This window comes from Salvelinus namaycush, chromosome 15 (assembly GCF_016432855.1).
Source record: "Salvelinus namaycush isolate Seneca chromosome 15, SaNama_1.0, whole genome shotgun sequence".
Classification (NCBI taxonomy): Eukaryota; Metazoa; Chordata; class Actinopteri; order Salmoniformes; family Salmonidae; genus Salvelinus; species Salvelinus namaycush.
The window spans coordinates 8,788,575-8,815,483 of NC_052321.1; the positions used below are offsets into that span (position 1 = coordinate 8,788,575).

The 26,909-nt window shown below is 42.0% G+C and overlaps 1 protein-coding gene across 4 annotated transcripts; it reads right to left on the reverse strand.

Moving 5' to 3' along the window:
* Positions 1 to 230: 230 nt before the first annotated feature.
* LOC120060168 (lysine-specific histone demethylase 1A-like) lies at positions 231 to 26,726 on the reverse strand. Of its 4 annotated transcripts, none has more exons than XM_039009294.1 (21): positions 26,663 to 26,726; positions 25,754 to 25,805; positions 24,883 to 25,182; positions 24,481 to 24,646; positions 24,217 to 24,350; positions 23,717 to 23,888; positions 20,120 to 20,226; positions 19,770 to 19,851; positions 18,910 to 19,004; positions 18,075 to 18,092; positions 17,539 to 17,681; positions 16,542 to 16,632; positions 16,271 to 16,405; positions 14,571 to 14,644; positions 11,848 to 11,959; positions 11,168 to 11,300; positions 10,880 to 11,067; positions 4,879 to 4,993; positions 2,770 to 2,897; positions 2,352 to 2,498; positions 231 to 1,417 (listed from the first exon to the last, which is right to left on the reverse strand). In XM_039009294.1, exons 2-21 carry the CDS (start codon positions 25,796 to 25,798, stop codon positions 1,232 to 1,234), a joined length of 2,571 nt encoding a protein of 856 aa, XP_038865222.1. In that variant the 5' UTR covers positions 25,799 to 25,805; positions 26,663 to 26,726; the 3' UTR covers positions 231 to 1,231. The 4 variants fall into 4 exon arrangements, with proteins under 4 accessions (XP_038865222.1, XP_038865219.1, XP_038865221.1 ...); XM_039009291.1 differs by having other exon boundaries at positions 24,475 to 24,646; XM_039009293.1 differs by having other exon boundaries at positions 24,481 to 24,649.
* Between the last annotated feature and the right edge of the window lie 183 nt (positions 26,727 to 26,909).

The window sequence follows — 26,909 nt, forward strand, 5'->3', positions numbered from 1 at the left end:
GGTTAGAGCAGTCACCTCGACTAGCTTGTCAATATAATAGATCATCTTTGAGAGTAGTGAAAGAGTGTACACTTCAGGAGATGATTGGGAAGCACACTGTGTGTGGACACTGGTCAGGAAGCAAGTCATTGACCATCTCCTACACTCATAATTGCCTGGGTTGTGTTCACTAGGCATGAAATTAAACAGGGAGGTACTATCTGAACCTATTCAATAACAAACCATTTTTTTGGGACACACATGCATTTATTAGATTTGTATACCCAAATGTTGAAAACATATCAAAAAGGTATGCAACGCCGACAATAAAATACACCAAGACAAGCTGCTAAATACAATAAGTAACAAAAACATTCACAACTGGATTTTTTTCTCTCAACATAAATCATAGTATTTATCTTTTTGCATTTCAATACAAACTGCAATTTTTCCCCCCACTACTCCTCTATGCATCATACCCTACACAGTACAGGTCCTATTCAGTAGGAGGCATACAACTAACATTAGCCTTAAAACAATCAATACAATGCACTTGTAGGCTACAACATCGTAGCAGCTAGAATATTTTTTATAGAAAATACATCAGGTTTAAAATGGGAGTGAAACAGTGCTACGGTGTTAATGCTAGCTAGGGATGGATCAGCGCGTGATTGGCTGTCCTTTGTGACTTATTGTCTGTGTTTCTGGATTCCATTGGCTGCTGATCCTCCTCCATCCATTTAATGTTAGGGAGGTGGACCAGTAACAGGAAAGTCGCTGGTTCAAGTCCCGGGCTGGGCAACGATAAAGTAGACCGGGGTTAGCATGACACCTAGTGTAGTGTCTTCCTACTGGAATAAGACTGGGAAGTGGGAACCAGATCTGTCCTACCAAAGAGGCTTTCGTTACCTTCAACAACCAGATCCTAGCATGAGCTTGCTCAAACAGCACTATGGTTAACTAGCGGCACTGGAAGGGACACTAAACCAGCTGAGAGTTCCATTGGAGGTTCCACTTAACTGCATTGACTGTCGAGTTATGAGGAGGTGGATGAGAGGGAACGATGCAGGATAAGAGATATGACTGGTGCTGGCTCGGTCCTTTGGGAATGTGCAGTTTGTTTGTCCAGTAACATCGATGGAGGTTAAACATTAACACAAAATGACAGGCACATTTTTTTTTTACATCTTAGTTAGCAGAAGTCACCGACATCACTTGAACATAGAAGGACATTGGTATAAGGGGCAGGGTTCTAGACACTGGGGGAGGGCTGAGGGGCGGCAGTGGGCGTGGCTTGTCGGGGGAGGGTGTACATGGCGCCCAGGAACTGGTCGGCGATGCGTCCCGCCTCTCGCAGGCCGCTGAGCAAAGCGCCGTGCACCGTGGCCGGGTAGTTGCGGATCGTGTGCTCGCCGGCGAAGAACAGACGTGGGACGGGCTGCGAACGAAGGGGGGGGGATAAATGACAAACACATCAGCCAACACAGAAATATGAGTGTTCCCATGTCAGAACGACTTGGGTTGGCTAAGGAGGATGAGATTTTGCAAAAATGCTCTGGTGGTTCCGGGTATGTTTTTAAAATATAAACGTGCGCTAATGTCCAGTGTTCTCATTGGCTTAGAGCGAGGTGAAGGTTCTGATGATGTAATAGATTGGGCTTTACACTCTTTATTCATTAGGACAACATGCATGTGTGAAAATAATGTCGGGTTCAGGCCTTTGCCACTCTATTCACTATATACGAATCAAAAGTGGGATGCCAGTACAGAAATAAGTAGTGGAGTGTGTTATTAGGGGTTCAGCAGTGATGGTGACACCTTATCGTATTTGATCTGGTTCATTATTATTATACTTATTTCTCAGGTCTGCCATTTTGAGAAAAACGCTAATCTTCTGGCAACAGAATCTTGCATTTGAAGATGTGCATCCATAGATGTAATATACCAAATTTGGTGCCGATTGGTCCAGTGGTTCTGGATAAGAAGACTTTTACAGTAGTCAACCTCATTGAAAATGATAAAAAATACATAAAATTGAATTCTGATATTTTGCAAGCGTGGTAAACATTACATAAGTAACTCGTCCTAGGGCAAAGTGACATTTTTACTGATCGTGGCACAGTGGGCACATAGCTGAACCCTGGCATTGCTGCTTGCAGCTATATTTATATATGTAGTGTTCACAGCCTTAATCACAAAGCAGAGTACTACACAGAATTAGCCTATTCCTGGACCTGAAAGCACTTTGAATGGAGATTTTCCACTGAGTGTACTTATTGACCCAGGACTAGGCTTAATTTGTATCTGGGAAACTGTTTCGTAATGTATCATATTTCTTTGTGGTCATATGTGTTAGTAGTCCCATGTGTTACCTGTGACGCTCCGGGGATGGCGGGGCCGGGGGTGATGGGCTGGGCCATGAGATCATAGTCGTTACCGGAGGAACCGGCCGCCACGTACGAGTAGGAGCCCCGCGCCCAGGGGTCGGCACGCCAACGCGTCACCACCGTTTCCTTGGGCTGCCATGACAACAAAGAAAAGAGTTTCCATGCCGATATTAGATTCCAGTAAACATGGTTGGGAAACACTAAACAGTTCCAACGCTAACCAACATGAATAACTACATATGAACCATTTTTTCATTATGTATTTGACTGGTGGTTGGAAAGGACTCAAACTATAGAAATGGATATTATGATTCAAGTTTACGTTACGTGGTGGGAGGACCGGTGGCGGTCATATTGAGTGTTATTCTAGTTTTCTGTACAAAACAAGCAAATTCACACATACCTGAGGTACTGCGCTGCTTCCGAAGATACCTTTGAGGATGGCGAGGCAGCGTCCGACAATGACGTCGTCGCTGATGTTCTCCATGATGCCGGCCGCCTCTCCGGCCATCAGCGCCAGCAGTATGGGGGCTGGGAGGAGGGGGGGAAACACATGGGTCAATTTCGCAGTAACACTGTCAAAAAGGCATATGTGAAAATGCAGTTGTGTAAAGTAACTACGTAAAAATACTTTAAAGTACTACTTAAGTCATTTTGTGGGGTATCTGTACTGTTTAACTAGGCAAGTCAGTTAAGAACAAATTCTTATTTACAATGATGGCCTAGGAACAGTGGGTTAACTGCCTTGTTCAGGGGCAGAACGACAGATTTTTACCTTGTTAGCTCGGGGATTCGATCTAGCAACCTTTCAGTTACTGGCCCAACACTAACCATTAGGCTACGTGCTGCCACAACTTTTACTCCCCTAAATTCCTAAAGAAAAGCTGTACTTTATACATTTTCCCTGACACCCAAAAGTACTCGTTACATTTCAAATGCTCAGGCAGGACAGCTATATGGTCCAATTCACAAACCTATCAATATAACGCTATGTCATCGCTATGGCAGACTTACTAAACACAAATACTGCGTTGGTAAATGATGTCTGAGTGTTATTGTGCCCCTGGCTGTCCGTAAATAAAAAGCAGCAAGACAAGTGTGCCATGTGGTTTGCTTAATATGAGGAATATGATGGATGGCATTTACTTTTGCTCAAGTATGACATTTAAGTAATTTCCCCACCACTGTACTTAAGTGCATTTAAAACCAGATACTTTTAGACTTTACCTCAAGTAGTATTTTAATGCGTGACTTTCACTTTTACTTGAGTCATTTTCTATTAAGATATACTTGAGTAATTATTCCACCACTGAAAATGTAATATTCATTTAGAGAAGGAAATTCTGTCCCAAGTCAAAATGTGTGACTACATCCAAATATCAACAGGTCTCTAACTCAGTTGCTTATAAATCTATCCTCTCCTTTATCTGCCACGGGAGAAGACTTGGCAATTGAAAACCACATGGTGGAAGAAGCTTATCATCAAATCAGGCTGGCTTTCACCTGATCAGTGCAATGAAGGAGATCCAAACAAAGAGTCAAATTAGGCCCATCACAGTTCACAGAGAAAAGACTAGTTCAATGTGCGCACCTTTAGGGCTGGGTGGTATACTGTAACAACATGGACTGGTTTGAGTTTTTACTTTACCTTCTATAATGCTATTTGAATGTTTGGTTTGTTAACTGTGATATGCCGTGGGTAATGTCCGTTTTTAATAGTTTACTTTGCTACTGGAGTCGCCGCTTTCCATAGATTTAGCCCCTCCCCCTGACACTCAGGGAGCACATTTGTTTCTCCTTGACCACGAGACACTTGCGTTCAGTCTGCATGGGTCAATGCAGCACATGCAACGATGCTGTTTTCACTTTGCTTCTTAATATTAATCCACTAGCGTTTTATAATTACACTATCAGTTTGTCTTTTCTTAGTAAGTTGGGCCTAAACCTTGTTAGTCGCTAGGTAGCTAATAAATGTACTGAGTCAGAGCAAACATAAAACTAGCTATACAGCCTGATAATACCAGTGCATGTTTTTTGTGCAACAGTATCTTCTAAATCAAAGAGGAATATGTGAAGCAAGAATGTTAGCTACATGAAGTTGCTCAGAGAGAACATTCAATGTAGCCAAAGATTAGAGTCCCCTAGGAAACACTTGTCAACACTTCGGTTCCTACCCTGTCACAATAACTCCTCCCTGGCATTTTAATTTGTTGTCAAGTCAAACACTGTATTCAAAGTGCCCACTATTATATTCTAAATTTTGAATTTGAACTCAATTTCAATGATTCCAACAGTTCACCCAAGTGTTTTGCTCTAAATCACAAGTCAAATCGCAATTGCAACATTTGGTAAAAAAATAAGGCCTAGATTGTTTGCCTATATCTAGCAGCACTACGTGTCAGTGTGGAAATGATCTCAAATGAGTGCAGGAAATTGTGAACTTTTATTATTAAAAACAACTATTTTTTGACCATGATATGATATTTTGTCCATATCACCCAGCCCTACTCACCTTTGTAAAGGTTCCAGAAGAGGAAGAGTTCTCCCCTGCTGGCTGTAGTGCTGCCCACATGGCCAAACAGGTTCACACTGGGGTCCCAGAACACACGGTCAAAACACAGCACCACCTGGTGACGGGAGGAACACACATCAGCATGAGTGACTCAATACACCCCACAGATACCAGTCTAGTCAGGACAGTTTCCCAGACACAGTTTGGAGTTGAGCAATGAGTCAATAAATTGCACAGGGAGCCAGAGATTGAGGGAAATTCTGTGCTCTAGGCCTTTCTGATGACACTAGTGATCAGAACGAAACCAGAAGTGTCAGAAATCAGAATTGAACTGTTTTATAAAGGAGACACCAAAGGGAAAGCTGGAACAGGACCAAATGTGAAGTCTGAGCAGCTGCATTTCAACATCGTTCTGACCCACAGTATTAAACGCAACTGAATTATATAAATCTCTATTGTTCCAACTGCCCGTTCTATATTTGTGAGAAGTTGTTTAAGACCCATTTCATGCACAATAATCTTTTCATATGCAAACGCTGTCATTAGAAGCAGATTGCTTCATTCAAGTGATCCAGAGACGGAGCTCCCTCTGGTGGCCACGAGGTACCACAAACAGGTCTCATTGCATAATAATGCCGCATTTTCTGCTGCAGCCGAATTAGCAGATTGAAACTCTGCAGTAGATGATGCACATCAGGGCTCAGGAAAAAAAAAAAAAAAAGGAGCGAGAGAGAGTGGGAGAGGACTCTTATCTGATTACTAACAGATTTCCAAAACACTCACTCACCCGCACACATTCCTCCCTCCCGGGATTGCTATAAAGCAGGATAAATAGCTGTGTTGGGGAGAGGTAACCTTGTATTTTTTATTTCTTTTAATTAAGCCATAAAGATTTGGTTACAATTCAAATGTCATCCTTCAGAAAAGGTAGAACAAATAAAAGAGCAAATAATATGGCTAAAATCCAATGTACTAATACAAATGTATAAGGGAGGTATCATGTTTATGAACGACATGTAGAACTGTTACACCAGCAATTCAAGGTGTATAACCAACTCATCGCAGCTCTGGCACAAAAATGGAAGAGGCAATTGCTCAAAGTAATGAATTGGTTTTGTCTGCCTCCAATGAAAAACCATCCATGGCTTAAAATGACTAGTATAAATCATAAAATGTATCAGTTCCAGTTAAGGTCGATAGGTTTGACAACTATGCTGCATAAAATTCATGACAGTTGTCTAAAGGTCCCAATACCATGGCAACGGGTTTATGAACTGATTTACAAGTGACGCATCGAGCCGTTCTTTTCAATTTAAACTATTATATAAAATTCTCGCCACAAAAGGAATGCTTAATATATGGGTCTTTGGACAGTCAGCCCTGTGCAGACTGCCATGAGGGAACAGAAACAATAGATCATCTCTTTTGGTACTGCTTTTGGCATCAGGTCAAGGAGTGGTTGTTAAGTCATAATGTCTGTGTTCACATGGACCTATAAACAGTACTGTTAGGAGATCCAGAAAACTATAATCAATCAATGGGAAAGATGATTATACTCTTAGGTAAAGTGTTTATTTTTAAGGCAATCTCTGTAGAAATGGTCCAAATAGAGGTTCAAGACCCTCGTAAGACATCAGTAAAATAGAAGGATGTGTTACAAAAGGACAGAGTAAAACGGTAATGTACTGGGAAAGATGGGTCAGTCTGAACATCTAAGGGTTGGAATTAAGACTGGAGTGATTCATTGATTGGCCGATACACTTGGAGTCCAGTCCACTTAAGAAAAAAAACGGTATATATATTTATACACACACAACCAGTCAAAAGATTGGACACACCTACTCATTCCAGGGTTTTTTTTTTTTTTTTTTTTGACTATTTTCTACATTGTAGAATAATAATGAAACCCTAAACTATGAAATAACATTTGAGATTCTTCAAAGTAGCCACCCTTTGCACACACTTGGCATTTTCTCAACCAGCTTCATGAGGTAGTCACCTGGAATGCATTTCAATTAACAAGTGTGCCTTGTAAAAGTACATTTGTGGAATTTCTTTCCTTCTTAACGCGTTTGAGCCAATCAGTTGTGTTGTGACGAGGTTGGTGTGTTATACAGAAAATAGCCCTATTTGGTAAAAGACCAAGTCCATTTTATGGCAAGAACAGCTCAAATAAGCAAAGAGAAACAGTCCATCCTTATGTTAAGACATGAAGGTCAGTCAATCCGGGAAATTTCAAAAACTTTTAAAGTTTCTTCATGTGCAGTGGCAAAAAACATAAAGCGCTAATGACTGGCTCTCACGAGGGCGGTCACAGGAAAGGAAGACCCAGAGTTCTCTCTGCTGCAGAGGATAAGTTAATTAGAGTTACCAGCCTCAGAAATTGCAGCTCAAATAAATGCTTCAGAGTTCAAGTAACAGACACATCTTAACATCAACTGTTCAGAGGAGACTGTGTGAATCAGGCCTTCATGGTCGAATTGCTGCAAAGAAACCACTACTAAAAGGACACCAATAAGAAGAAGAGACTTGCTTGGGTCCAAATGTGAGACTTTTGGTTCCAACCGCCGTGTCTTTGTGAGACACAGAGTAGGTGAACGGATGATCTCCACATATGTGGTTCCCACCGTGAAGCATGGAGGAGGTGGTGTGATGGTGCTTTGCTGGTGACATTGTCTGGCACACTTAACCAGCATGGCTACCACAGCATTCTACAGCGATATACCATCCCATCTGGTTTATGCTTAGTGTAAGGGCTATTTGACCAAGAAGGTGAGTGATGGAGTACAAGAGTGTACTAAGCTGTCATTAAGGCAAAGGGTGGCTACTTTGAAAAATCTCAAATATAACATATTTTGATTCGTTTAGCCCTTTTTTAGTTATTACATGATTCCATATGTGTTATTTCATAATTTTGTTGTCTTTGCTATTATTCTACAATGTAGAAAATAGTAGAAATAAAGAACAACCCTGGAGTAGGTGTGTCCAAACTTTTGACTGGTTCTGTATATACACAGAGCCTTCAGAAAGTATTCACATCCCTTGACTTGTTCTACATGTTGTTGTGTTACAGCCTGAATACCCCATAATGTCAAAATTGAATTTTGTTAAGATCATAATTTTTTTTGATACACTGAACAAAAATATAAACACAACATGTAAAGTATTGGTCCCATGTTAAATGAGCTGAAATAAAACATCTTAGATTTTCCATATGCACATTTCTATCAAATTTTGGGCACAAATTTGTTTACATCCCTGTTAGTGATAATTTCTCCTTTGCCAAGATAATTCATACACCTGACAGGTGTGGCTTATTTAGAAGCTGATTAAACAGCATGATCATTATATAGGTGCACCTTCTGCTGGGGACATTAAAAGGCTAGTAAAATGTCCAGTTTTGTCACACAACGCCACAGAAGTCTTAACTTCTTATGGCTGGGGGGCAGTATTGAGTAGCTTGGATGAATAAGGTGCCCAGAGTAAACTGCCTGCTACTCAAGCCCAGAAGCTAAGATATGCATATTATTAGTCGATTTAGATAGAAAACACTCTGACGTTTCTAAAACTGTTTGAATGATGTCTGTGAGTATAACAGAACTCATATGGCAGGCAAAAACCTGAGAAAACATCCAACCAGGAAGTGAGAAATCTGAGGTTTGTAGTTTTTCAACTCTTTGCTTATCCAAGATACAGTGGAAATTTGGCCCGATTGCACTTCCTAAGGCTTCCACTAGATGTCAACAGTCTTTAGAACCTTGTTTGAGGCTTCTACTGTGAAGGAGGAGGGAATGAGGTCTGCCAGAGTGCCATGAGCTCAGTCTCGCGCGTCTCGTGAGAGTTAGCTGCGTTCCATGGCATTTCTAAAGACAAAGGAATTCTCCGGTTGAAACATTATTGAAGATTTATGTTAAAAACATCCTAAAGATTGATTCTATACTCGTTTGACATGTTTCTACGAACTGTAACGGAACTTTTTGACTTCTCGTCTGGACCTAGTGCTCGTGCCTCATGAATTTGGATTTGTGACCTAAACGCGCTAACAAAAAGGAGGTATTTGGACATAAATGATGGACTTTATCGAACAAAACAAACATTTATTGTGGAACTGGGATTCCTGGGAGTGCATTCTGATGAAGATCATCAAAGGTAAGCGAATATTTATAATGCTATTTCTGACTTCTATTGACTCCACAACATGGCGGGTACCTGTAAGGCTTGTTTTTGTGTCTGAGCGCCGTACTCAGATTATTGCATGGTGTGCTTTTTCCGTAAAGTTTTTTTGAAATCTGACACAGCGGTTGCATTAAGGAGAAGTGGATCTATAATTCCATGTATAACACTTGTATTTTCATTAACATTTATTTTGAGTATTTATGTAAATTGATGTGGCTCTCTGCAAAATCACTGGATGTTTTGGAAGCAAAACATTACTGACCATAACGCGCCAATGTAAACTGAGATTTTTGGATATTAACTTTATCGAACAAAACATACATGTATTGTGTAACATGAAGTCCTATGAGTGTCATCTGATGAAGATCATCAAAGGTTAGTGATTCATTTTATCTCTATTTCTGCTTTTTGTGACTCCTCCCTTTGGCTGGAAAAATGGCTGTGTTTTTCTGTGACTAGTTGCTGACCTAACATAATCGTTTGGTGTGCTTTCGTCGTAAAGCCTTTTTGAAATCGGACACTGTGGTGGGATTAACAATAAGTTTATCTTTAAAATGGTGTAAAATACTTGTATGTTTGAGGAATTTTAATTATGAGATTTCTGTTTGAATTTGGCGCCTTGCACTTCCACTGGCTGTTGTCATATCGATCCCGTTAGCGGGATTTCAGCCGTAAGAAGTTAAGTTGAGGGAGCATGCTGTGATGGAACATTTTATGTTTGTGCTTTTCTAATAACCAATTCGACTCTGTTCTTGCAAGTGACTGATTGATCGTGCTGGAGGAATCCTCACTATCAGTATCTGCAATTTGGCAATACGCCCAGAACATTGTTTGAGAACGAAAGGGATATTTTAGTTTCGAGTTCTCAGCTTGGAGAGAAGAAGCCTTGTGAGGTATTGGTCGGTCACATGCATGAACCAAACATTAATGATGAATTAATTATGAATAATGAATAAGCTAAATCATGCAAATATAACTAGTCTTATATACTGCTTACACAGACAAGTAACGGGACTGCCCCGGCGGAGCTCACTTCAGACAGGTACTTTATGCATCTAAATTTGACTGTGACCTCTCCAGCATGCTGTTAATAAAGAATGATTCATTTAAGATTGACTTTGAGTGTCCCTGTGTAGAATTTCCACGACAATGTAATTGTAAATTCTCAAAAATCTATTTAAATGACAGGTTGTAATGCAACAAAATAGGGAAAAACACCAAGGTGGGGTGAATACTTATGCAAGGCACTGTATATAATTAATTTCCATTTTTCAACAAGTCCTCCAACCAGGGGAGAGTGGTGCAGGGGCATAATAATAAAAACAAACTTGTTCTCTGCACTATGTATGTCCAAAACATCCGGGCTGAATAATGCTTGATACAATGTAATAAAGATGCTCATGTAAATTGATAGGGTGACTGAATGAGTGAAATACATGTCTTGACAGCGGGAGAGATTATCTGAATTTTACTTCACTTCCTGATAGTTTAGTATCAAGTGAGCCAAGAGGCTTTTTTTCTGTACACACATCCATTTTTACAGCAGCAGGCTTCTCACTGAAGGTCAAGTTCCTACTTCCAAGGACACAGCAGCAAGACTCCAAAATGAGTCTTCCATCCATCTCAGTCCAGATGGGTAGAAACACCAAAAATAACAGACACACACCAAGACAACAGAGACACAAGATGTCACAGCACCCCAGTGAGGGATTTTCAGTACCTTGTTTTAGCAGCAAGACTCCCAAAGGACTTGCACCTCAGTACAAACACCAAACATAACAGAGACGCAAAGTGTTACAACACCAATTGTAGGGGTGTTCTGTACCTTGTTGAGGTTTCCAAAGCCCATCCTCTGGATAGCTGCGGTCTTCCACTCGGGCAGGGGGGGAACAAACTGCACGGCGGGGGGCTGTTGTTTCATGACACCCAGGGGTAGGGTGCACAGCACCGCGTCACACTTGTATATGAACGTCTGGGTGGTGGAGCGCGTGTTGACTGCTATCACCTCACAGCCTGGAGATATACACATGGTTAGTCTAGTTTAACACACATAAACAAAAAGAGACAGATTGACAAACAAAGACAGCTACTCACACACATCCTGTAAACTTACCAGAGGCTGTGTATCGGACCTGTCGTACTGCAGTGTTCAGTTTGATGTCCAGGCCCTCGGCCAGAGCCACGGGGACACAGGAGTAGCCGTTCCTCACTGTCAGGTGGCTGCCTGTGAACTCAAAGTCATCGTCCTGGACAGGAGAGGGAGAAAAAACAAAATGTGGGTTATATATGGTTTACAGGGACTAGAAAACATTCAAATGGACTCAATGTCAGTTATGTGTGGTTTATGGAGACTAGTCTGGTGGTTATAATGGCCTAGATTCAACTGGACCTGGTGTCTAATAGCAGTTTATAGTAAGTGCATACTGATGTCATCATCTGATCTAGTGTGGATGTGCTTACTAGGAGAGAGAAGTGCCAGGACAAGACATATTGGTTTAGTGGAAGGGCAAGAAGAAATCTTAAAGGTAGACTCAGCCAGATGACGTTGCAATGAGCAGCACCGTAAATAATGAGAAGCGCGATTCAATCCTTTGCTCTCACACAGTCACACAGTATCTGCGCTTCACGCTGCTACAACCTGGTAGCTACTGGAGCAAAAGAGCTGACAAGTTTAGCCTCGAGCTTCAACGCTCTTAGCTGTTGCCAAAATTCACCCGATATTGTGTTTACTTTTAGCATGCAACTCATCTCGCTAAGTCAACCTTTAATGAGTGAGTATGAGTGGGAGTGTACCTGGTCCCAGTGCTTGAGCGAGAGGGTGGAGAGGGGTGTGGCGTTGGCAAACTCCAGGTTGGCAAAGTGCCAGTCGAGGATCTGTCTGTCCCGGGACGACAGGTACACGTCACTGTGGAGAGATTATCAGAGGGTTAGAAAAAGAAAGGATGGATGCGAACACATCTAGCCTGCACCCAGACCCGTCTGCAGCCTGCTGCCAGACCCGTCTGCAGCCTGCTGCCAGACCCGTCTGCAGCCTGCTCCCAGACCCGTCTGCAGCCTGCTCCCAGACCCGTCTGCAGCCTGCTCCCAGACCCGTCTGCAGCCTGCACCCAGACCCGTCTGTAGCCTGCACCCAGACCCGTCTGTAGCCTGCTCCCAGACCCGTCTGTAGCCTGCTCCCAGACCCGTCTGTAGCCTGCTCCCAGACCCGTCTGTAGCCTGCTCCCAGACCCGTCTGTAGCCTGCTCCCAGACCCGTCTGTAGCCTGCTCCCAGATCTGTCTGTACTTTAGCCTACTCCAATGTCATTGTAAAGCCAAACATTGGCATGACAATTCCATAAAGAGCTGGCAAGAGAGCAGAAACAGCCTGGCACCCAGGCTAGAGCACACCCACGCTTAAACCTCTACGGGATAGGTGTCGCTATACCGGGACGGTTGAGCTAACATGCGCTAATGTGATTAGCATGACATTGTAAGTAACAGCAAACCTTCCAGGACATAGACATGTCTTATATGGGCAGAAACTTACATTTTTGTTAATCTAACTGCACTGTCCAATTTACAGTAGCTATTACAGTTAAAAAATACCATGCTATTGTTTGAGGCGAGTGCACAACAACAAAGAACGTATCACAGCAACTGGTTTGATACATTCACCTCTGAAGGTAAATAATGTACTTGCATTCAGTAATCTTGCTCTGATTTGTCATCCTGAGGGTCCCAGAGATAAAATGTAGGACAGGTTTGTTTGATAAAATCTGTCTTTATATTCAAATGTAGGAACTGGGTTCTCCAGTTTGAACCCCTGCTGTCTCTGGCTCCACACCCACCCCGCCCGACCATCTAGATGTGTGATAGTTAATGTATAAGCTAATGATCCATCATGTATGACATTCCAGGGAAAGTGTAAACTTAAATGTTGTATTACCATATCATTTTTGTATGTTCTCTATAGTTACGTACTTGAAAATGTATCAATTGACCAATTCGGCACATTTGGGCAGACTTGATACAAAATATTGATTGTCCAGTATTGCCATGCTTCACTGGATCAATCTGAAACTTTGCACATGCTGCTAAATTGAGCCGGAACTGCAATATTATATTATGGCCTTCTGCGTTTCAAAAATGATGGAACAAAAAAAAATTGAAAACGGGTCCGATCCTTAAGAGGTTTTAAGAATACGCTGGAGTTCAGGGGTTAAGAAGTAGGACCACAACAGGCCTTTACGCTGGAGTTCAGGGGTTAAGAAGTAGGACCACAACAGGCCTTTACGCTGGAGTTCAGGGGTTAAGAAGTAGGACCACAACAGGCCTTTACGCTGGAGTTCAGGGGTTAAGAAGTAGGACCACAACAGGCCTTTACGCTGGAGTTCAGGGGTTAAGAAGTAGGACCACAACAGGCCTTTACGCTGGAGTTCAGGGGTTAAGAAGTAGGACCACAACAGGCCTTTACGCTGGAGTTCAGGGGTTAAGAAGTAGGACCACAACAGGCCTTTACGCTGGAGTTCAGGGGTTAAGAAGTAGGACCACAACAGGCCTTTACGCTGGAGTTCAGGGGTTAAGAAGTAGGACCACAACAGGCCTTTACGCTGGAGTTCAGGGGTTAAGAAGTAGGACCACAACAGGCCTTTACGCTGGAGTTCAGGGGTTAAGAAGTAGGACCACAACAGGCCTTTACGCTGGAGTTCAGGGGTTAAGAAGTAGGACCACAACAGGCCTTTACGCTGGAGTTCAGGGGTTAAGAAGTAGGACCACAACAGGCCTTTACGCTGGAGTTCAGGGGTTAAGAAGTAGGACCACAACAGGCCTTTACGCTGGAGTTCAGGGGTTAAGAAGTAGGACCACAACAGGCCTTTACGCTGGAGTTCAGGGGTTAAGAAGTAGGACCACAACAGGCCTTTACGCTGGAGTTCAGGGGTTAAGAAGTAGGACCACAACAGGCCTTTACGCTGGAGTTCAGGGGTTAAGAAGTAGGACCACAACAGGCCTTTACGCTGGAGTTCAGGGGTTAAGAAGTAGGACCACAACAGGCCTTTACGCTGGAGTTCAGGGGTTAAGAAGTAGGACCACAACAGGCCTTTACGCTGGAGTTCAGGGGTTAAGAAGTAGGACCACAACAGGCCTTTACGCTGGAGTTCAGGGGTTAAGAAGTAGGACCACAACAGGCCTTTACGCTGGAGTTCAGGGGTTAAGAAGTAGGACCACAACAGGCCTTTACGCTGGAGTTCAGGGGTTAAGAAGTAGGACCACAACAGGCCTTTACGCTGGAGTTCAGGGGTTAAGAAGTAGGACCACAACAGGCCTTTACGCTGGAGTTCAGGGGTTAAGAAGTAGGACCACAACAGGCCTTTACGCTGGAGTTCAGGGGTTAAGAAGTAGGACCACAACAGGCCTTTACGCTGGAGTTCAGGGGTTAAGAAGTAGGACCACAACAGGCCTTTACGCTGGAGTTCAGGGGTTAAGAAGTAGGACCACAACAGGCCTTTACGCTGGAGTTCAGGGGTTAAAGGTTTACCTGGGTGGGTTGGCCTCTAGCTCCTGGAGCTTCTCCTCCAGTTTGACCTGCGACTCCACCAGCTCATCATACTCCTAAAGGAGACAGGGGACAGCGATGTATAAACACTGTGGAACATACAGAGGTGTGTGTGATATTTAAGGGAAACAGGGGGGTGTATGTACTGCGCTGCATACACCCCCAAAGAGGTTCTAAGTCAAGTAGGAAGGACAGCAGCTTAGTCAGTTAAATGGGCTGACTCACCCTATCCAAATTTCCCAGTTTCACCACTTACCCCTGCAGCCACCAGCCGGCTGACACGGCCTAACAAATATGTCCAACTAAAATGAAAACCCCACAACCTTCTGCCCAAGGCTTCCCCGACCATGACCTAGCCTGTATGTGTATCAAACACGCTCTCAGTGTGTGTGTGTGGACCATTTCAAACCAGACAGACCAGCCTGAGTCACGCCTTAGAAGTGGCTTTTTCAGGAGGCAGTCGACCGAGGCAGTCGACAAGTTCAGACAGCAGCTGTGTTTAAACTTGCCTCCTGAAAGTACACGTCTGAGGTGAAGCTTTATCCGTGCCTTTAATGACACACACCAGGCAAGGCATTAGACCAGTCAAACACATGCTGCTGAAACTGTCTGTTTTGCTCAGAGCTAATGCCATTTTCACGACTTATAGCATTTTTTCGTCTCTATGGCGCAAATCCTAACATTCTATTTAAGTCAAATTCTCACTTAGTCATGTGTTGATGTCAATAGGAGGCTGAGTGAAAATTGGACTTAGGTGAAAGTTAGGTATCAAGTACACTTCTTTGTCCTTGGCTTAATGGCCCAAATCCAATCTCTCCATTTGTTACGTTAACATTATTTCTGTTAAAGCTCTTAGGCTGCGTTTAAACAGGCAGCCCAACTCAGATTATTTTCCCACTAATTGGTCTATTGGGCAAACGATCTGAATTAGGCTGCCGGTGTAAACGCAGCCATAGTGTGACAGGCAGCAGGCTATAGTCATTAGTCTCTATATTTCTCCTTGCAAATTAGTTTACTCAAATGAAGAAAATACTTGAATGGAGGAGATCCTTGCTATATAACAACCACAAAAATGACAATGGAAAGTCTTCATGAGTTGATGGAAAGTAATTCAAGAGTGAGTGGTAGAGGGACTAGGTCTTTACTGTAGCTGCAGGCCATTCTGCTAGTCAAGCTGCTATTGGGAGTTCCAGTCCACAGAAAACATACTCTGATAATCACATGAAAGTGGCTTAAAATTGGTGCGATTCAAAACACATGCGTTGATAACGCCTTTAATTGAATCAAATTGTGTCTAGAGCCTAGAAATAGATGATTGCTCCTGCTAACAACTCCAGCTGTTAGATTTATAGCTTATCCACGTGGTGTGTGAGTCTGGAGAAAGTACCACACCTCAGAGGAATGGAATTAGTTTGTTTTGGAAAAACAAATAAGTAAACAGGAAAGTAATCAAAGTAATGTGGCATTAACTGCTTGAAGTCATTTGTATGGAACAAGTCAATTGAGGTGATGAGGATTTCAATCGCATTTTGTTCCTATCCACTTCAAAAACCACCATTATCAATCATCCCTTAATCTATTTTTATCCATACCTCCATCTATCCTTCCTCTGTACCTCTACTCTGCCTCTACTGTAGGGTGGTGTGACTGAGAATGTGAGTGGTTGACTTGTGGTCTCTCACCTTGCAGAGTGCGGTCAGGTCGCGGTGCTTGCTCTTGACCAGGAACTCAGCGGTGATGTCTCTGGGGGGCTTGACCTCGCTGGCCTCCTTGTGCTGCTGATGCAGCTCTTTGACCCTCTCCTTGGTACCCACCATCTGAGAGAATGAGGGAAAGCGAGAAAGGTAGATATACAAAAGAGGAAAAAACAGATTAAAAGGAGGGATAAAGTACATCTACAAGCAAGCTACTATTGTTGTTATTTTGGCCTGAGATAGTGGCTCTCATGGTCACCTTGTTCAACAGCTCCTTGAGATCCTCTTGGGTCTTGACTATCTTCTTCCAGTGCTCTATCTGCTCATCTTTCACATGTTTCTCCTGCAACCTATTGGACGATACCAGACAAAAGAACACCTCAGCCTATTGGACGATACCAGACAAACGAACACCTCAGCCTATTGGGACGTTACCAGACAAACGAACACCTCAGCCTATTGGACGTTACCAGACAAACGAACACCTCAGCCTATTAGACGTTACCAGACAAACGAACACCGCAGCCTATTGGACGTTACCAGACAAACGAACACCTCAGCCTATTAGACGTTACCAGACAAACGAACACCTCAGCCTATTGGACGTTACCAGACAAACGAACACCTCAGCCTATTGGACGTTACCAGACAAACGAACACCTCAGCCTATTGGACGTTACCAGACAAACGAACACCTCAGCCTATTGGACGTTACCAGACAAACGAACACCTCAGCCTATTGGACGTTACCAGACAAACGAACACCTCAGCCTATTGGACGTTACCAGACAAACGAACACCGCAGCCTATTGGACGTTACCAGACAAACGAACACCGCAGCCTATTGGACGTTACCAGACAAACGAACACATCAGTGATAATAATGTGCCATTGAGAAAGAGGGATACTTTTTTTAAATGAAAAACAAAATACAACCACTATCACAGAATTTGTACAAGTTGCTCGGCCGTTAATCTCTAGTGGGCAGATTCAGCACATAATCCGAAGAATCTGTCACTACGGGATGGAATGCGTAGGATAGGGTTTGGGGTTTTCTACGATTATTTGGGTATATCAGGATTGGGTGAAAGCGGTGCTTAAACTTCAACTGCTTCCACGTGTGGTGAAATTAGTGAAGGGAACTTCCAATTTCTAACACGTATGGACCCAGAACTAAATCACGCAGCTCACCAAATTGCCCTAGATTTTATTTCTGGGTTAACTGAGATGACCTGGCCAAAGGGCCAAACACTTACTGAATGACCACCTCCAGGGCCTGTCCCAGAGACACAGGCTTGTTGTTGAGGAAGTTGAAGTCCAGCTGGTGGCTGAGGTAGGAGGTGGCCTCCAACAGACGGTTGAACTCCTGCTCCACCATCTCATCCTTCTCCTTGGGCACCTGGGGGAGCAGTCAGTCATACAATGACATGTTAAGAATCAAACATAGGAACACAGCATTTGATACTAACAATTTGATGTCAATCATGAACATGAAGTCAGCAGGGAGGGCAATCCAATTTAGAAAGCAATCCTTATTTTTTCTACAAAAAGAAATTGACTTAAAGGAAGTATCGTTTACCATTAAGGTATCGGATTGGAAGGGAAGAAATATAGCTGACTACAAACATACTACAGCCAATTGAACCATAGACACACTCAAGAACAGACCCAGTTCTATTACGGTCTACTACACAGTTGCTTCGTTGGGAACTGACAGCAGATTTAACATTAATTATTAACAATAGGTGAACAATGTTATCATGAAGTAAAACAATCCCAAAACAATACATACACTTGTGCATCGTTCGCCCTTTAGCAGTCAACCAGGAGATGAACCAGGAGGTGAACGAGGGAGGGATTGAGGCCAGGGATCAAAGAAATAACAAATTAGATAAACAAAAACACAAACTTAACATTGAACAGATTTACATACACTTGAAAATGACAATTAGCATCCCCTGCAGGAAAGGAAAAGAGTTGCACGTGGTGTGGGAAGCAACCTTACACGTGTCTACCACCTTTGAACTTTGTCATATTCATTGGGTACAAAACAGAAGGAAATGGCCTGAAAAAGGGAGGGACTACCTCAACTTGTCTAATAAAAAAAGGCTTATTTCAATTCTCTGTATCAAAATATTTTTGCCCTAATGAATACAACCCTGGCCTGAAAATAACCCCATACATCCTACCGCTGCATGACAGAGCTAACACAGCACATAGTTGTGTCCTGAATAAAATCTTAACATCTTCAGCACAAGAGGTAAATAACAAATGGAGCAAGTTAACATAGGGGAACGAGAACCAAATAGTGATGTACCCAAATAGTGATGTACCCAAATAGTGATGTGTACAATAGCAGTAGGTTCCAATGGTAATAGGTTCCAATGGTAATAGGTTCCAATGTCAGAAAGTTGCATCTGGAGTAAGCAGACATTTCTACTGCTGAAATCGAGCACGCTTGCACGAGACACCAACACGCCAATGTAGGCCTAATATGACAATTCATTTTGGTATAATGTTCTATCTACATACAGGCATTCCACTCAACTGCAGTTCATTGGCATCAACGGGGGGCGTGGCCTAAACCTCATAATGCAAAGTAAGTTAGTTAGCGATGCAGCACTCACAGCTTGACCGTTCGCTTCGTACAGAGGGCACTTCTGTTTAATCTTGGCCAGCTCCATGTTGACCTGCTTACTGACCACTGCCATGGGATTCCCTCCTAGAACACACCAGATAGAACATCAGGATATAGGCCTACACAACCATAGAACCATCACATAGCCTCTATTTCATCTATTTCAACTACAAGGCATGCCATTGTTTACTAGCCTGGCAGTTCACTTGATGATGACTATTGTGTACATATTATGAACACGCAACAAGCTGAATACGAACAAACTTGTTATCTATTAAAACACATCTTAGGAATCTCATCGTCCTGATATTCAATAGTCATTTTTGTATAATTTTTAAGAAACTATGGAGAAAAGTGGTGAACAAGTATTGTTTTGCCTGTCCAGTCCTATTTATTCAGACTACATTTGATTAGACTACATTGAAATGGTCAACACCACCCTCTGCTGGTGAGAAGCTGTCCTAACAGGAACACTGACCAATTCAAAGTAGAGGCATCATGAAGTCAATAGATAATTCAAAGTAAATTGTTCCTTGATAATAGGTGAGAGGAATTTGAGGCGAATTGGAAATGACTGTTTAAAGTGAGTTTCAATCATCTACATCCTCACCTGTACATGTATGTAATTGTTTGTGTCTATAAATGTTTGCACGTCTCTGGTTCATCCTTACTAGGGTTCCAAAACTCCGTTAACCTGGGAAATTCTGGGAAATTTTTCTAAAAATCCCAGTTGGAGGATTCCCGGATTTCCTGCTTATTCCCCACTGATTCTGGGGATCTTCCAATCTGGATTTCTGGAAAACATGGTATTTTTGGGAGTTAACAGAATTTTGCAACTGTAATCCTTACCCAGTCCTGTCACCACCATGGCCCCCAGATCAGCCACGTAGTTGCCCTTCCGGAAGGTGGCCACTCTCCCCCCAACGCGGTCCTGAGGAGACAATAACCATATTACACAACTACCATAGTGAAGAGGAACACCTTAACCATTAGCTGTTACACCAGGTCAAAGCAGGACACAAGGCTGAAAATAATATATTACTGGTCAGTTCAGTAGATGTAGGTCATGTTCATTTAGCACAAAACAGAAGAAATCCATCAGAGGCGGAGTCAAACAAACTTTCTGAGCTTGTCCAATAATAATAATTTGTTTTTCTACGGTTATTGTGCTGTTGACATGCAATGTGCTGTTGACACACCCTGGCCTCCAGTACGGTCACGTCCATGCCGAAGCTCTGCAGCTGCCGCGCGGCCGCCAGCCCAGACACACCCCCTCCGATGATGATTACCTTCCCCGTCTTCTTCGCTGCAGGGACACAAGAGAACCAGAGTGGTTGACAATCACATCATAGTGATGTGGGATGATATCGATAGTTGCATATCGCAATTTTATTTTTGACCGATATTATATTGATACTTTGGCTCCAAGTATCATTTTTTTTTGCTAGGTAGCGTTAGCTAGCGCTAGCTGTCTGTACCTGCGACAATACTCTGGAATTTTTTAAATAGTGAGTCAACATGTTTTCAGGATTTTTATTTCCCTGACTGATCAAAACTCATTATCATACGATCTTGTGTCTCTGCAACAGACATATTGTGAGCAATACGTTTTGAAAATTAAAATCGCAATAAAATGAGTATTGAATCGCAATACATATAATAGAATACTGAGAATTGCAATACATATTGTATCAGCATCTATGTATCGTGATAAAATCGTAATCGTTAGGTACCTGTCAATTTCCAGCCCTATCACATAAGTTATGTGCGGGAGCAATACATGATGCTTTCACACACAGCACACGCGAGCTGCGCAGAACAAAAAGATGCTCATTACATTTTATACCTATTATTGAAAAAAACAATAAGTTGAACCATTGGTTGCAGAGGGATTTATCCTTGAAAGGTCGAGTATTGCTTTCTAAAGCTGAAGGTATCTCCAGACTTACTTATGCAGCCCAGTCCCTACATCTTGATAACAGAATAGGTAAAGCGGTTGACCAGATGCTTTTCAACTTTATCTGGAAAAATCGTACATATTATATTAGGAATTCTGTCGTTATGAACACATATGAATATGGTGGTCTCAATGTTTTAGATTTTCCTACTTGGAAAACTACTTAAGATAAATTTGGGCTAAAGATTTCTTAAAGAATCCAACATCAACTTGGAATTTCATCTCTCATATCTTCTCCCGTTTTGATGGCTTCAATTATGTTACTTTGTAACTATAACATTGATAAGATTCCTACAAAATGATCTGCTTTTCATAGACAAGTATTCTTAACTTCGTCGTTAATATATAAACATAAATTTTCCCCACATAGGTATTTCATTTGGAACAATAAGGATATTTTGTATAGAAAGTCTTTATTTTTTAAGAACTGGTTCAATAATCATATCCTGTTGGTAAGACAACTTTTTAATGCAGAAGGATTGTTACTCAAGTCTGAAGAAATTTTATCTCGTTACAATATCCCTGTTACACCTAGAGACTTCGCCATATTCTTTGATGCTATTCCATCTGGAACTCTCATGTTGTTTAGATGTGTAACCAGACCTCACCTTCTTGACCTACCCTCGCTTAATCCAGTTGACTCTCCAATAGGAAAAATGTGTTTCTCCTTGCTCCCTCAGAACAACAGACCTATACGTGCTTTATTTCAAAGGGATATTTTATCCATTCCTTACGTCACAACTTACTGGAATACATTTGTCAATAATATCTGTTGGGAAAAAGTCTGGTTATTTCCACACAAATACCTGCTTGTTAACAAGGTCAAAGAGGTCTCTTTCAGAATGATCCATAATATTACCCATCCAGAAACAGTTTTGCATTTATTTTGGCATTGTCTACATGTAAAAAAATGTATGGAAAGACATTCATAGTTTTATAATTGTTAATATTCTTGATGAATTTGTTTGTTATGGGAGAACGTGCTGCTCGGTGTCCTTTACTATAATAGGGATAAAGAAAAACTATTTTACCTCAAATCTAATTGCAATAATGGAAAATTGTCTGTTGTTGTTGTCTGTGTCACACTGCTTTGCCTTATCTTGGTCAGGTCGCAGTTGTAAATGAGAACTTGTTCTCAACTAGCCTACCTAAAGGTGAAATAAAACAAAAATATTCACAAATGTAAATCACACAAAAAAAAAAAACGATTATGTGTTTTCTATAAGGAATTTGAGCAGTACATTAAAACCATTCTACAATCTTCTAATAAGAAAGCTGTTAAAACAATCAATGTGTGTTTCTTTTAAGGTCTTTGTATAATCTGTAATTTGTTGTACCCCGTAGCATATGTTGGTTTTTCTGTAATAAAAAAAAATATATATATATATATATTTTTTTTTTTAAATAACAATGTCAATATCTCTTTTGGAACGTCTGTCTTAAAGGGGCAGCGTCCTATTTTCAAATCTTCTCAAAATGACATACTTCACAAACAAAAACAAGGTAATTAATACAATGCTATTCTAATGAATAGACTAGTGACTTGCATTGCTAAATTATTACACAGCTTTTAAATACATTTCATAATAACCAAATGTAGCCTATTAATAGCTGAATAGAGAGAAAACATGCCAACCTATAGGCCCTGCATGATCCCAATGCATTTAAGAACTACACTATGTCCGGGCCTGTAGAAATTCTGTTTGGGCCAGCAGAACTGGACCGACCAGGCCAGTGAGGAAAAAAAAGTTAACATTGGATTCTGGCATGTTTCATATGTAGCCATGAAGTGGTGGCGTAAAGGCTATATACTGTGCTTCGATTGACAAACAGCAAGCTGGACTCGTTTATAAAAAAAGTGTTGAACTGACTGAAGTCGATCTCACACATCCTTCCCATTCATAAATCTTACAACGCAGTTATATATCCACGGTATCGCATTGGGACAACTAAAGATCTTGTTTGTATTTTCGATATAAAGTCCATCAGGACTTGCCAGACAGTGACGTTAAAGTGAGGGACTAGTCAGTAGCCTACTGAATTGAATCTGTAAGAGAGCTGTTCATTTGGCTCCCTCATTTGCATACCGGTAGGCTTTTTGGCAATTATCTACAGATAAATGATGAAAACATTAGATGCAGATGGTGAATCCTCCTTACTGCAGAAACAATAGGTAGGCTAGTGGAGAAAGAGCCTCACTCTGGTCCAAAATATTATAAAAGAAAACAGATTGAATTGTTTTAAAACCTAATGATACATACATGGTATTTTCAGATATTGATGCAGGGTCTACTGATTTAATCAAAGTGCTGACAATGGAGTAATCAACTGCTGCTTTCTGTGTAGCAAAGCCTATGTTAAACACCTGCTTCATTCTTTAATCATCCCTGTATTGCAGATAGCTGAGAAAATGCCTTTTTAAAGGAAGAGTGAAGCCTGTGGAAGTCAGCAGACTCTTAAAAGATTATATAAAGGCCCAGTGCAGTCAAAATTAAGTTTTCCCTTGTTTTATATCATATTGTGCAACATCTGATGAAAATAACACTGTAAAAGTATAAACATTTGATATTTGATGATTGAAAATACAATTTAGCATTAAGATGTACCAGAGGACACCAAAATAAAGCTTGTTCAGCAAAAATGTCTTAACCCGGGGAGCCTGACTGGCTACTTTCTCTTTTGTCTGGCTACTCCATGTGCTTGTGGAAAACATTGTATATGCATGCCTAAATACCTATAAGTACTACTGGTGTGTTTAATATGCACATATCTAAATGAGTGTAGGCATTGTACATAAAGTTTATGTAGCACGCAGATAGTGGAAAGCTAATATACTCACTTGGCAAAGGCTTGACTCTCTTGTAGATGCCAAAGTTGATGAGGCCATGTCTCTCCAGGTAACTGTGTATCCTGTGCACCAGCACTGTATCACTGTTGTATGGCGCTTCAAGTTGCTGTGCTGTGGCTTCGAAGGTCAGCTGGATTTTCGGGTTATCGAGCCAAAGTTGGAGCTAGAATGGAGAATTCGCCACTACTTCAGACCAAAGCCCAAAATGTACAATATTCTCCAGAATGAAGCAAGTTGTGTTAATGCAGTAAGTGTGTGCGCGTGTGCATATGGGGCGGCAGGTAGCCTAGTGGTTAGAGCGTTGGACTAGTAACCCGAAAGGTTGCAAGATCAAATCCCCGAGCTAACAAGGTGAAAATCTGTCGCTCTGCCCCTGAACAAGGCAGTTAACCCACTGTTCCTAGGCCATCGTTGAAAATAAGAATTTGTTTTTAACTGACTTGCCTAGTTAAATAAAGGTAAAATTAAATTAAAATAAATAAAATTCTCACCGTGCGGTTGCGGATGTACAGAAACACCTTCTGCGTCTGCTGGGGCCCGCTGATGATGTCCGGGAAGCAGGCGGCCTCCTGGGAGGTCATGCGGTCGTGTGGGAGGCGGCTCTGGAACGCAGCTCCCTCCACGCCTGAAAAACCACAAACACACACGCACCACCCTCACCACCTGCCCTTACACATACACACACACCTTTCGCTGCCCAATGTGACATTCACGCTCGCAGACACACACGTTCGCACAGTCCGACTCACACTCACCAGAAGGCTCCTCAGGCTCACTGTCCGGCTCCTCCTCCACAGGCGGAGCCGGCGGTGGGATCACCTGCTTTCTCTCTTTTTCTGCCTTGGCGTTGCGCTCCTCCTCCGAGTAGTATTCGTCCTCAGACAGATTGGCCAGGCTTTCGTCCATCTCGCGGTACTCCACCTGCAACAATGGGCACAATAAACGCTCCATTAAAACCATGTTCCGGCTCACCTGAGATGAGGTCAAAGGTCAAGCTCCCTGTGTTCCTCTGGTGTTGTTCACCACTAATTAGATGGCCATACACAGATTGCTGTATTCTCAAGTCATTCATTGTGCTCCTGGTCTAGGCACGTGCTTGTAGTGACTTATTCTATTTCTCTCTAAGATAGGGGGGACAGGAGTAATAGGTTTTTTACTTTTGATCGCTTGCGACGGCTTGTCCTGCGGCCCTCGGCCGTGTCCGGGTCCACGCCCCCGAGGCCGGGAGGGTGGGGCAGCGGGGGTCCGCCAGGCTCCCCGCTTGGGGAGGCCCGCTCTTTCTTCTTGATCTCCATGGGGCCTGGTGCTGAAGCAGGGGCCCCAGCCTGGGCAGTAGCCTGGGCTTCAGGGGCCCGTTCAGCTCCCCCTGCCGCAGAGGAGGAGGAAGATGCGGAAGAAGAGGTACCTGCATCCGACTTCTTACTCGACAGCATAATGGAGGAAGACAGAGGTCTCTCCTGGAAAGTGGAACCACAAAAATAGGCATGAGACAAATCCATTCGGTGCTCTAGAGTTACAGTTGGTGATGTGATGCTCTAGGATGGCCAGTGTTTTAGTTTTTTTACAATGTTGATCCATTGTGGTGTGATCAAAAATAATAAACGGCTATGAAGTTGCATATTAGCAACATTTCTGCATTTCGCAAATGAAAATTACTATGAATTGCTGTTCACAAATGTTTTAATTAGATAATTTTGTAGTTTACCAGCTCAACTAACATTTCACAGTCTAACTGAATGTTACATTTTTATTCCAGATTTCATAACTTTATTTGTCTGATTAAATGCATTCACATTCTCACTTTCTACATGGATAATATCCATATCATGATGAAAAAAATATGGAAAAGTGTTCTGAACAACTCCATAACAGCTAGCTAAATACATTTATATAATTTGTATTGTTGGGGCTTTAAATGCACCTGCTAGTCACGGGAATTGTAACGTTAGCGTGCCTAAGAACTGCACTACTAGCTAGATGCGTTGACAGATGTGCATGATGACAAATGTAAGAGGACGCCACAATAACCTTGTCTTGTTTTAACCATTTCTCCGGGCACCTGGTAATATCCATTCAAACACTAAGAAATAAAAACAGAATCAGAAATATGGTCATGAACAACAGCAACTGAGAAATTGTTAGCTAAATCCACCTAGCCAGGCAGCCAGCCAATCAGTCCTGGGCCCGGTTCCCCAAAAGCATCTTAAGGCTAAGTTCATCCTTAGAAGGTTCTAGCTAACGATTAACTTAGCCTTAATAAATTAAGATCTCCAGTTGTATTAGCTAGCTAGGAGTTAGCAATTTAGCTAGCTAGCCATGCATCTAGCTAGCTATTTTTAGGTAGCTAACTACTTCAGGTATTGTAATTGTATTTTAAACATGCAGAGAAAAACAACCGTTGGTACTAGTAGTTAGGCCAGCTAGCTATCTAACATGACTTGGTTCGTACGAATCGCCTTTTTCGATGGTTTCGTAACTAAAAAAACATGTCGACGTACAGCAGCAGCCAGTCAGTCAATCGAGCTGGCTAGCAAGCCATCTGTATGGCTAACGTTAGCAAGCTAGCCATCTTATAAAACCCAGTCTGACATTATTACTACCTAGTTAGCTTCTCTGACTTAACAAGGTCGATATTCCGCGTGTTGTATGTTGTACTACCCTCATCGGATTCACAAACGAATCAATGTATGTAGATAACTAACTAGTTAGCTAACGTTAGCAGGCTAACAATGAGTCTCAACAGATGAACTGGCTCTGTATGAGCTAGTTAGCAACTAGCTAACGTTACCTGTGTCCGTGAAAACATTGCACTCCAATTACATGTTAGTAACTTAGCTACGCTATAAAATAATATCGCATTTCACTATTCATGCAATACTGGGCCGTGAGATGAACAGTAAAACATAACTAGCTATATGCATAATATGATAATTTTACCTCTAGATCTTCGCAATTTGTCAACACAAAGACAACTCGTCCTCTCGTTGAATGATATGACCCGCCCCTCACTATCATCATATTGGTTAAGGATGAGAACGTCTAAAAGCTCGTGAACGCAATGATTGGTTTTGGACATTGTCAATTACCAAGGAAGAGGCGATTTTTTTCAATAACGCTGACAACAAACATTAATTGCATATTCTGTAGGCTACTAGTGCATTTGTTTTCAGAGTTAATTAAAATA

Excerpts from the sequence above, each read along its gene's own strand:
- LOC120060168 (XM_039009290.1), bottom strand. The coding sequence starts at position 25,798 with ATGGATATTACCAGGTGCCCGGAGAAATGGTTAAAACAAGACAAG. Across the intron at positions 4,994-10,879 it reads GCTTTGGAAACCTCAACAAG|GTGGTGCTGTGTTTTGACCG; the intron begins GTACAGAACACC and ends TCCCGTCACCAG. Across the intron at positions 2,499-2,769 it reads GAAGCAGCGCAGTACCTCAG|CCCAAGGAAACGGTGGTGAC; the intron begins GTATGTGTGAAT and ends TTGTCATGGCAG.